This window comes from Balaenoptera physalus (assembly GCF_965194825.1).
Source record: "Balaenoptera physalus genome assembly, chromosome: 3".
NCBI lineage: Eukaryota > Metazoa > Chordata > Mammalia > Artiodactyla > Balaenopteridae > Balaenoptera > Balaenoptera physalus.
Window position 1 is genome coordinate 44500851 of NC_138890.1, and position 12557 is coordinate 44513407.

The window sequence follows — 12557 nt, forward strand, 5'->3', positions numbered from 1 at the left end:
AAGAGCCTTTCCTTCCTACTAGTAGAGAGGCCAGTCACTGTACGAAGAAGAAAGGGAATTCATAGTCACTTACCATTCTTGGTGGGATCATACTGGGCACAGCCCACAGCAAGCTTCTCCAGTTGAGCACAGCATCTCCATCTCCCGTCCATCCAGAAATTAGGATGATACTTGGGCACCAAACTGTTGTTATTCCTGGTTTCTGAAAGGGGTTGGCACCGGCAGAAGAGTTATTTCCAGGTCAGTCTATCAAGGGCCACCAACTTTATAATTCCTTGAGATTGACCCTGCTGTGTGAGCTTGCATGAGTATTGCCTAGAATAGTCAGAAAAATGGCCTTTTTTTCTGGGCATATACATTTATGGAGGAGTGTACATTGAATTTAGGCATCAGCAGATCTGGGTTCTTATCCGGCTCTGCCTTGAGTTAGTTGTGTGTCCTTAAGTTGGGCAAAACCCTCATCTGAGCCCCAGTTCCCACTGTGCCATGATGTTGTTAGACTGGGACCATGGGCCCCACAAAAGTGCCTTAGGGAACTTAGGGAAGGCTGAATAGGTAGGATTCTCACCACTCCATTTCTCCCACCTTCAACTATAGCAACTTTGCTTTTATCCCTTCTAGATTTGTGGCTTTAAAGTCAGATTTTGGTACAGGAAAAAAGAGGCTTTCCTCCTAAAAAAAAAAAAAAGTATAAAAACACAGAGAACTAGACAGATGATCTCTAATGCTTCTTGCAGCTTTAACATCCTGTGAGTAAAACCCCTCCACCGAGGTAGAACGGCCAATGAGCACAGTTGGGGCCCTTTTGGTTACTTCGTACTTTAGGGTTTGTTCTGTGCCCTTTGACTGTTAAACTTGAGAGCACTTCCCAGTTTATCAGGCACTTGCCATTTGGGACTCGCAACAACCTTGGAAGAGGATAAGACTTGTATGTTTATTCTCGTTTTTCAGATAGAGACATCGTGGCTCCCGAGATTTCAAATGGCTTGCCTACCCTCAGTCCCCACAGCTACTTAGATTAACATTTTAACCCAGTTGTCCTGCAAATCCAGGGCTTCAGGCTAAATGACAATAATATAATATTAAATGATAATAATAGTAATATGGATTGAGTGCTTTCTTTAGGTATGATTCCAAGTGCCTGACATGTCCTAACACTTTTTTTTTTTAACATCTTTATTGGAGTATAATTGCTTTACAATGGTGTGTTAGTTTCTGCTTTATAACAAAGTGAATCAACGTCCTAACGCTTTTAATTCTCACAATAACCCTATGACTGCCTGTTTCTAGTCAGAATTTATAGCTGAGGAAATGGAGACACTGAAAAGTCAAGGAATTTGCCCAAGGTCACACACTAATAGTTAGCAGAGCTGGAATTTTCTCCTTAGCAGCCTGGCTCCACATCTTATGTTCATAAACGCTGCGCTGGTTCTGATTATGCTGTCGGGAAGGTGAGTCCTAAGAAGTACCCTTACGATGATCTGAAAACCTTTAAGGCTAGTTGACATTTGTTGGGTTCTGACTATGGGCCTGGATAGTCCCAAGGGCCTTACTCTTAGCAGCTCTGGAGGCAGGTGCTTTTGAAAAAATTTATTTATTAAAGTATAGTTGGGACTTCCCAGGTGGCGCAGTGGTTAAGAATCCTCCTGCCAATGCGGGGGACACGGGTTTGAGCCCTGGTCCGGGAAGATCCCACATGCGGCGGAGCAACTAAGCCCGTGTGCCACAACTAGTGAAGCCTGCGCACCTAGAGCCCGTGCTCTGCAACAAGAGACGCTGCTGCCATGAGAAGCCCTTGCACAGCAACAAAGAGTAGCCCCTGCTCGCTGCAACTAGAGAAAGCCCGCATGTAGCAATGAAGACCCAACGCAGCCAAAAATAAATAAATAAATAAAAAAAAAAAAAAAAAAAAAAGTATAGTTGACTTAACGATATTAGTTTCAGGTGCACAACATAGTGATTCAGTGTTTTTGTAGATTACATACCATACAAAGTTATTATAAAATAGTTACTATATTCCCTGTGCTTTACATTACATTCCTGTGACTTATTTATTTTATGACTGGTAGCTTGTACCTCTTAATCCCCTTCATCTATTTTGCCCCTCCTCCCACCCCTCTCTGCTCTGGAAACTGCTAGTTTGTTCTCCGTTTATGTGAGTCTGTTTCTGTTTTGTTATATTCATTTGTTTTATTTTTTAGATTCCACATATAAGTGAAAACATACAGCATTTGTCTTTCTCTGTCTGACTTATTCTACTTAGCATAATACCAGGAGGCAGGTACTATTATTTTTATTCCCTCCTCCTCCCCTTGTTAAAAACAGATGGAGAAACTGAAGCACAGAGCGGTTAAGGAAGTTGCCCAAGCACACATGGCCAGTGAGTGGCAGAGCCAGGATTCAAACCCAGGTCATCTAACTCAAGGGCCCACGCTCTTATTCTTCATACTATACGAGGGGTCAGCGGACTTTTTCTTAAAGGACCAGATAGTAAATATTTTAGGTTTTGCTCACCAGCAGGCACAATTGATATATTAATGAGGTACTTACATAACCCTTTTAAATAGAACCATTAAAAAATATTAAAAACATCCTTATCTCAGACCTTTACAAAAGCAGGTGGCAGGGAGGATTTGCCTGACCCTGTACTATACTGGTTGTTACCCAAGCTGAAAACGTGGGACCCTCCACCAACACCAAAAGGGAGAAATGTTTGACCATCAGCCGCCCTTTAGTCTATCATGGAACTCAAGCCTTCTAGAGGATCTAGGCATCTCAGGGATTCAGTTGCACAGGAGGTTAATTACCTTCTTTAAGGGCCAGCACCCAGCGCTGCCGGCTCTCGCGATCTGGAGCGAACACATATAGGAGGTAGTTGTCATGCACAACCTGGAAACACACACAGAGTTCAAGGTGAACAGTGCAGCCAGAGATGTACGACTGACAGCAGGCCCACCTGGCTTACTGGGCCAAGAGTGGGGTCTCAAGTTGTCATCAAAAAGGCAAACATTTGGGTAATTTAGGGACTAGTGTCCTTTTTATCCAGGTGTTTGGATGCTGTGCAGATACAGGGTGAAACCCCACAGCTCACCTTCGAATACATGTCACTAGTATGCCATCACTAAATTCAAATAGCTGGAGAAAAGAGTTCTCCACTTACCTAGACAGGACGTTTACTTCTCATATTAAGTTTTCAGTGATTAAAAGAAATACTGGCATATGAAAGAGTAAGATATTAGATGATAAATATATAATCGAGATTTTTTTAAACTTCTTAATTTGAAATAAGACACCCAAGAATTTCCAAAGATAGTACAGAGTTCCTGTGTACTTTTCACCCACATTTCTCCAATGATAACATCTTACATAACATAATATGTTCTTAAAACCAGGAAATTGACATTGATCAAATACTATTAATGTACTACAGATCTTTGGATTTCACCAGGCTTTTTTTTTTTTTTCCATGCACTCATTTGTAATTGGAATTTTAATGATGGGAAAAATGTGTGTTATTCCTTTTACTTTTGGTACTAAAAATTCCAACTTGTGGAGGTCATGTTTCTAGTAGGAAAAAAGTCCTTTTTTATGCCACATTAAAAAATGGAATATTAACTCCTCAGATTGGTAAACATGAACGGTACCCTAGGATGTGCAAGAAGATATCCACTCTTTCAGAACCATAAATGTCAAGAGTGGTAACGAGATTTAGATGATGTCATGATCTAAAGACTAAATATACTCTCCACCAGCTCTGTCCAATAGAACTTTCTGCAGTGATGGAAATGTTCTAAAATCTGTGCTGTCCAATAAATTAGCCACTAGCCACGTGTGGCTATTGAAGGTGTGAAAAGTTTATTCATTGAATGTGGCTTAGTGTGACTCAGGAGCTGATTAATATAGTGTAATTTAAATTAATTTACATTTAAATGTAAACATCTGCATGTGGCTACTGGCTACTGTATTGGACAGCACAACTCCAGATAGTTCTCAGATTATAAAATCTGAGTCTTTTTACCCCAGGACCTCTAAGCAATTTATAACCAAGTATTGTAATCTGTTGTCCCAAGTCATGAGTAAACCACCCTTATGGAATATTAGGCTTGGGGCCCTTGATAGTTTTTTTCCTCCCCACAGGAGTAGAGTACTTAGGACTTTCCTTGAGGTGGGGAAGACATGAAGGAAAGGGAAATGAATGACAAGTTTTTCAAGATTTTGTGGTTAATCTTTGTTGAATGAATAAATGCATCATCGGTTGAAAGAAAACAGCAGTTTCTTCTGGGCTTGGTCTAAGTTCTAACCCTTGACCAGAGTCATCTCTCTCCCACCTTCTTGTACAATGACTGAGCATTTTAACCATTGTCCAAGGAATGGGGAACCAGCCCCCTTCCCTGATGCACTTACCTGAAATGGATATTTATAGTGGCATGGGATGATAATGTCACTTTTCACAATCTCGACACATTTGATTCGGGAAAGTTCAATGGAGCCCTTCAAAGTGCGCTTTTTCTGTGGGGAGAAAAACCACATTCCATTTAAGGAAGAAGGAAGACAATATTTTTGTCCAGGCTGCTTCTAGAAATACATTACTAGATAAGATCCATTGTAAACCAACCCTCCAAATATCCAGAAGCTCCTTCTTAGCCCTCAGTGCCTGAGAAGAACACTCTGAGCAGACTTCTGGGAGAACATGTTATTTGAATCGTCTTTTTGATGGAGTGACTGACTTCTGTTCACTGAGCCACTGTGCCTTACATCCCAGTTACCTTGTGACAAACAGCAGCATTTGCAGAACTTACAGCTGGGATGGGTAGTGCAATCTGTGGGAAACCACACATGTGCCAGTTTTTTTCTGCTTTGTGCCTATTCATGGCCTTATTAGCATAGTAAGTGAGCTCAGGCCTGACCTGGTTGGTGACAAATACCTTTAGTGGCACCTTTCTTTTCTATATCTGCCTTCTCTGTGTCCCTTAGTTATCCATGATCCCACAATGGCACCCCTGTAGGACATTCCTGACTCTGCTCTGTAACTATCCCTTCTCCACACCCCCATTAAATTTTACTGGCCCCATGTCTCATTTCCTTGGAAGCTGCTAGATGTATTCCTTGATAACTAATTCACATGATGGTCTTTGTGATTTATAACCATGTCACATGTTACCCATTTCTAAGAGTCCTTGTCGTTGGATCCCAGGGGATGTTAGGTTGGTAGACGATAAGGGTCCATAGAAGGCTAGTTAGGGAAAAGCTTTTGGAGAGCAGGAGCCTTTCACAGGTGCCTGGAATTAGGCTTCCATTGAGAATAGAGTTTAATTCAGTTATGGAACCAGTTGCAAAACACTTCATTTTAGCTTATCCTTAAGAAAGAGGTAGCACAGATGGTGGTGAATCAGGCACAAGGTTGGAAAGGGCTAGGGACAAAGTTGGGCTCTGCTTCTAACCAGCTCTGTGACCTTGGGTCATTCATCTAACCTCCCTGAACTTCAGTTTCCACGTCTGAGAAGTGAGGATAATAATGCCTACCCTTTAAGTGTTGATTGCAGAATAAAATGGGAGTATGTAAACAAATTCCCTGGCTTATGATATGTGCCCGCAATAAAGGGTACCCTCCCAATGAAAGAGGTTAAAGAAGTCCTAACTGTGGCAAGAGAGTTGTGATATATGAGGGCACTTGGTGGGTATTTGGGAAGTATGACATCATCAAATTCTCCAGAAATGAGCTCAGGCTCTACTTACCACTTTTTGATACTCAGCCTAACGGATAGCCTTTGCTTTAGTAGCTGAGGCACAGAATTGAGATGAAAAAAAGTCAAGATGTGAGAAGTGCTCTCTATTGAATACAGGGAAGTTTTGTGGTATTTCTTTTTTTTTTAAATTTTCTTTCTGAAAACAAATTTATTCATTTTTGAAAGTACAAAATCTATCCGTGTTCATGGTAACAAATAAAACAATATGGAGGTATGTTGAGAAAATATTTCTAGTATTTTAGTATCCTATCCTTCTCCACAACTCTGAGCTAGCCAAGGTTAACCATTTGGAATGTATTTATCTTTCCCACACATATTTATAGAATATATAAAACAAAAATGAGCATCTCTTCCACATAGTGGTCTCCAGTGTGCTTTTGTAATCTCAGGATGTATTAAGAGGTCAGTCTTCCCTTAAAAACCTCTGAAAACATGTGCCCTTTGGACCCAAACTCTCTTCTCATTTAGAGTCTTTCAGAGCTAGAAATACGTGTCCTGATACTGCCCATAATCATAGTCTTTGCAATGGGTAATCTGTTTTCAAAAGCAGAAGAGCACAAGAGAGCTGTTTTCTCAAAAACCACCTGCAGCTACAGGTGATAAACAGGGAGTCTGAGCTTTGAGGTTATCTTGGTTTTCAACCTCTGTTGGGTTATTTCCTTAGTAGTGTACATGGTAAAATGCAACAGAAGGCTCATGGCAGTAACAGGACCACTCTGTTTGCAGACATTTTTGTCACTGGAACTCCTGCATTCCTGAGGGTAGAGACCAGGACATCTGTTACCATATCCCCCAAGCCTATCACAGCAGCTGGACCACCATGGGTACCCAGTTAGGATGATATAAATGAAGGGTGCCGAGTTGGAACGCAGCTTAGATCGTCTCAATCAGACTTAAGGCTAATGCGTTTAGCCATTCAGGAATATTTATTGAGGGCCAGCTCTGAGCCAGGTGCTGTTCTGAGTGCGGGAAATAGAGAGATGAACATGGTAGACCTTCTCACGGAGCTCTAGTCTAGTTGGGAAGGCAGACAATATATACGAGTGCTCTAAGGAGAATAGGACAGGTTGACGCGGTCAGCTGGTGGTCAGGGCAGCCCTCACTGGAGACAGGGCATTTGAGGAGAGATCAGAAAGTCAAAAAAGGAGCCAGATAGGAGAAGGCCTGGGAGAGTGAGCACTGAGGTAGAATAAACAGCAAGAGCAAAAACCCTGAGGTAGAAACATTCTGGATAAGTATCAGTTGTTAATAGCCTGGGATCATCATAATCAGGGCATCAGCTGGACGTAAATAGTAACTGGAGTTGTGACTAGGGATACAAATTCTATGTGAAGTTCTAAAGCAGCGCTAACCCACAGAAACATAATGTGAGCCATATATGGAATTTAAAATTTTCTAGTAGCCACACTAAAAATAGCAAAAAGAAGCAAGTACAATTAATTTTAAGAACACAGTATTTTGTTTAACCCAGTATTTCTAAATATTATCATTTCCACATGTTATCAACATAAAAAATTGAGAGCTATTATGTTTAAGGACTAAGACTTTGTGTATTTTACAAGATATCTCAGTTTGGATTCTCCACATTGCAAGTGATCAGTAGCCACACATGACCTGATTCGACAGTGTGGCTTCAAGACTTCCAGGGATGATTTCTCTAAACTCAGATGATCTTCTTTGACTTCTTATTATTCGTTGAGTTCCAACATGGATTTTAAGCGACTGTCAGGTGAGCCTTCGGTTGAAATGGATTTCACATTCTATCATCAAAGTTCACTCTCAGCCCCAGAGGAGTGATCAGGTTCCCCCCTCACAATGCGTCCTGCTTGGTCAGTCTCTCTGGCATCCTGAGGCCAGTTGTCCTCAGATCTCCAAAGATCTGCTACGTGGTAAATAGCAGGGTCAGCTGTGCCTTCCCCGAGCTGGGCAGTGGGGACAGTTGGTCAGTGAGCTAAACACAGCTTTGTCTCTGGGAAATGGTGACTGCCTGTAATCATCCCAAACAACTGCGCTATTTCTGAAAAATGCCAGCGTAAAACCTTCCAAGGAAGCCACATGAAAGCCACCAGAGAAAGAGAGACACCAAGTAAAGCAGGTCCTCTTTCTTCCTCGTTATTCCATCTGCATCCCTTGAGGTGAAAATCACAGAACTTCACTTGGCTTTGTCTCTTTTCTTGGCCACATACAAAGCTGTCCTCATATTGCAAAGCTTCACCCCGGACATTTGATGTATGTCAAACACAATCTAAAAAGATGCTGATGCCCACATATTTGTACAAGGTAAGCTTGTGCAAGTGGCTTTTATATCGCCTTTCTTTTTATGTTAATGTATCCTATGAAATAGAATTTTGGATTGTGACTTTTAAAGAAGGCAGGGAAAAACAAAAGACCATAACATTTGAGAGCATTTCCTATACTTCAGGCACTCAACAGGACATCTCATTTAATCACAGTCCTACAGAGTATTATTCCCCCATTTTGCAGGTGAGGACATTGAGGTCAGAGGGGCCAAGTCTCTTTATAAGTGAGCATACAAGCTCAACTCTGTGACTCCAGAGCCTGAGTGCTTAATGACTGCTTCATGGCTTTGCACCTGCCCTGACTTAAGGTAGGAGACTTTCATTCCCCAAACCCAACGCTGAACAATCAATTGCATGACCAATTTCTGTAAGCCATGACCCAGTGGAGATTTGTTTCTGCCTCATTTGGTTGTGAAATGTTTGGTTGTGTATGTTGGATTTCAAAGCGGTAGCACAGAGCTCCCTCTTCGCTCCTATAACATTGGTGCCTTGGCTGCTCAGCTAGTCCAGCAGATACATCAGTAAGAAGCTGTGTGTCAGTTACCCATGAAAGAGGACATCTCCACCCTTCTGAAAAACAGTAGAACTTCAGCCTTCTCCTCCAGTGAGGCTGAGTGAGAGAGAAACGGAACTTTCACATCAGGCAAACCCATGTCTGCCTGACCAGCTGTGCAACCTCAGGCAAGTGTCTCAACTTCTCTGTTGCCTTGTTTTTTTTAAGTGGAAATAATAACTGTCCCTGAATCAGTGGGTTAACTTAGAGGATTTAAAAGATCTACATAAACCTACTAGCAAAAGAAAATCATTCAAATGATAAACTAACCACCCAAGTGTTACTTCCTTTCCTTTCCTTCTACAAATGCTGCCCATAGAACAAGACCTCACTCTCTTGTCTTTATGTGTCCACATTTTCTTTGGGGTTTTCTTTCAGGCAAATATGTAACTGAGAACCACCATTTGGGAGGACAACATTAATATTTAACTGGTGATCCTGGTGATTTTGACATTCCGGAGTTATTTGTTTACTTTGCCAATTATTTGTAAAACCAGGGCAAAACCTTGAAAGGGGCCTGTTGCCTGGTCTTCCCAGCTGTGTCACATTTGCTCTCATTTTAGCAAATGTGAGGACTTTAGCTCTCTGCTTCCCTTCCCCCTCGCCCGTCAAAACCTCGCCCAAATAGTCATTCACCTAAGATTTAACTTCCTGAGAGCTTAAGGCTTGATTTGTTTCACAGGAGTTTGGATTAGGACAGGTATTAGAGACTTAAACCTAGAGGGAGATTTGATAATCAGATTTCAAGCATCAACTGGGAGAGTGTTTTTCAAAGGGAACCAGTGTTTTTCAAAGGGGAGTGATGCCTTTAAGACTTTCTCGGGAACTTCCCTGGTGGCACAGTGGTTAAGAATCCACCTGCCAATGCAGGGAACATGGGTCCGAGCCCTGGTCTGGTAAGATCCCACATGCCGCGGAGCAACTAAGCCTGTGCGCCACAACTACTGAGCCTGCACTCTAGAGCCCGAGAGCCAAACTACTGAAGCCCGTGTGCCTAGAGCCCGTGCTCCACAACAAGAGAAGCCACCGCAATGAGAAGCCCACGCACCGCAACAAAGAGTAGCCCCCGCTCACCGCAACTAGAGAAAGCCGCGCGCAGCAACAAAGACCCAACACAGCCAAAAATAATAAAAAAAAAAAAAAAAAAAAGGCTTTCTCGGATCGCACTGTAAAAGGAGGCACATGCTGCTTTTATCAGAGTTTCTTTAAGATTAGGAAATATTTTTGATGATTTTAACCAGGCATTTTGAATATTTTGTTCATTGCTTCTTCTGGCCTGTGGTACAGCCAGCCGTTGTACCAATCTGAAATGGCACAATGATGCAATTGAAATGAAAACTGATGTCATGTGAGGTGAAACTTCAGTGACTGACTTGGGGGTTGCTTTCGCCCACCCCTACCAGAATTCCGACTGTCAGTTCCAAGATTGGTTTTAGGAGCTTTCCTGGATTCTAGTCCCATCCCCTGCAAAACATGCTGGAGGTAACCCACGAGTTCCCCCCCAGTCTCCCAATGCTGCTGTCTTTTTTTTTTTTTATAAGGGTGTTATTATTTTTTTTTTTTTAAATGAGAACCTCATTCTTTCTTTTTTAAATTAATTGATTAATTAATTATTTTTATTTTTGGCTGTGTTGGGTCTTCGTTTCTGTGCAAGGGCTTTCTCTAGTTGCAGCAAGCGGGGGCCTCTCACTATCGCGGCCTCTCTCGCTGCGGAGCACAGGCTCCAGACGCGCAGGCTCAGCAGTTGTGGCTCACGGGCCCAGCTGCTCTGCGGCACGTGGGATCCTCCCAGACCAGGGCTCGAACCCGTCTCCCCTGCACCGGCAGGCAGATTCTCAACCACTGCGCCACCAGGGAAGCCCAATGCAGCTGTCTTTTATGGCAAAGGGAACCCTCATGCTGAAGGGGAGACAAGCAGAAATTCGGAACTTGGGAAAGTCATGGTTGGAATCCCTATGAGAACAAGTAATACTGGGCAAGTTGTCTCAGTTCTCTGGGCTTAGTTCTCTTAGGTCTTCCGAATCATTTAGTTCTTGGGGAGTAGGGATGCTGCTGACAGCTGCAACTCAGGGTTATAATGACCTGAGCTACTTGGAACCTGATAAAGATGTGATCTCAACGGAAAAAGCAGCGTCTTCTAGAACACCAGTGTAATTTGTAATTAGCTGTTGCTGGTTCTTCCCTCTCCCAGTCCATGTTCACCTGGACCTACCCCCACTAAACTTTCAAGTTCTGGGAAGATCTGGAGCTAAGGTAGCAGGTTTCGAGGCACCTAGACTGACTTAAAGCCAGGAAACTATGATCCATCCCACACCTGCCTTCTTTTCTTTCCACAAGACCTTTTAGTCACGGCCAAACCAGAGTAAACTGGCTTTCCTCACCTCAGCTTTTCACACCATGGTTTACGAGGAGGCTGGTTGTGCTGTGGGGGAAACACTCAAGCTTCCCTTAAAGTCTGCCATCTCATTAGTAGTAGCAGCCTGACTACCTGAAAATGAAAGGATTTTACTCACCCTCTCCCTACCTCCCCACGAAAACAAAAAAACAAGAAGAAAGGAAGAAAGAAAAGAAAAGAAACAGGACTATACTCTCATACAGTTTCCAGACTCAATTTGGGATCCTCTATTAAAATTATGAATGCGTTTTCTCACAAGAAGCTATGAAGAGCAGATACTCCTGGGAGTAGTTCTGGGGTTTGGGAGTAGGAAGTAGAGAGACTTTCTTTTCACCTCTTATCCTTCTATACTGTTTCACTGTTTTACCATGAATGTGTATTTCTTTTATTGTATTTAAAAGCAGTTAACTAAAATAAATAAATACGTTTCCCTTATAGGATTTATCCTATGGAAACATTTGTTCAAAGTATAAAGACGTAGGAAAGTCCTTGTGGCATTATTTATTACACTGAAAAGTCTAGAGAAACCTAAATATCCACCAATAGACAAATGGTCAGATTAGTTATGGTTCATCTATCTTGTGACCACTCTGTAGCCATCAACAGAGTAAAGCTGGTCTATACGGAGGGGAAATATATATATATATATAAAGTGTAAAAAGTAGGTTTAGAACAATAGCTGGAGCATCATCTCATTTTTGGGAAAAGAGATAATAAAATATATATTACTATGTTCAATAATCAAAGAAATAATACAAGAAGTAACACTGCTACACTGGTTCTCCCTTGTGGATGACACTACGGAAGACTTTTGCAGGGTAAGTTATATATTGCTATAATATTTGAAGTTTTTGCCATGAGCATGTACATTTACTAAGCAGAAAAATAAAAATACTGTTTTAGAGCAGTCACAAATTTTAAAAACACCACACTGTCATACGGGTTTGGCAGATGACTATGGGAGAAGGCCAAGTGGTACACATCAAATGCAGGGTGTGCGAAATGACGCAGCTCTTTGCCTTTATAACCTCATGACCCCTTTAGCAGTCAGTGGCAGCAAGGCGGCACCTGCCACCTGCTCTTCTGTATCCATGGAGGTTCAAGTTCACGACATTTCCTCTCATGCTCTCCTTGAGCGCTGGTCATTTTCTTTATAGATTCATAAACAGCTCTGTGTGCTTTTATGTGGTGTATTTGTCTTAGAGGTGAAGGAACAACTCAGGAATAATTCCAGCCTCATTCTTCTTAGCAATGATCTTAGTGATCTTAGCCTTAAAAAAGCATTGTTCGTTTAAATTTGCTTACAAAAGTGGATAGAGGGAAAAGGACTTAATGTGGAAATTAAGAGCAAGACCTAAGTGGTACAGAGTAGACCCTGAAGGTGTCCTGCACATTTTCTCTCTCAGCATCTCTGGTCTTTGAATGCTCTTTCAAAGCCCTCCTTCTTTCCAATATAGGGCATATTAGATTTCGAATGAGTTTGAAAGAATGTAGTTTTGAATCTACCTTTCGAGCACTGCCGCTTCAGTAGCCAAAGTATATAAATGGATAGCAACTTCATT

General features: G+C 42.0%; 2 protein-coding genes across 2 annotated transcripts in view; one reads left to right on the plus strand and one right to left on the minus strand.

Annotated features, from left to right (window-relative positions):
- Positions 1-12557, plus strand: part of MED7 (mediator complex subunit 7) — a 118178-nt gene that overhangs the window by 57099 nt on the left and 48522 nt on the right. The window lies entirely within an intron of this gene.
- ITK (IL2 inducible T cell kinase) overlaps positions 1-12557 on the minus strand; it is a 69432-nt gene that overhangs the window by 42744 nt on the left and 14131 nt on the right. The window contains exons 2-4 of the mRNA XM_082453916.1: positions 4405-4509; positions 2808-2889; positions 74-202 (exon numbers count right to left, since the gene is read on the minus strand). Of these exons, the coding sequence (XP_082310042.1) occupies positions 74-202; positions 2808-2889; positions 4405-4509 (316 nt within the window). The remainder of the gene's footprint in view (positions 1-73; positions 203-2807; positions 2890-4404; positions 4510-12557) is intronic.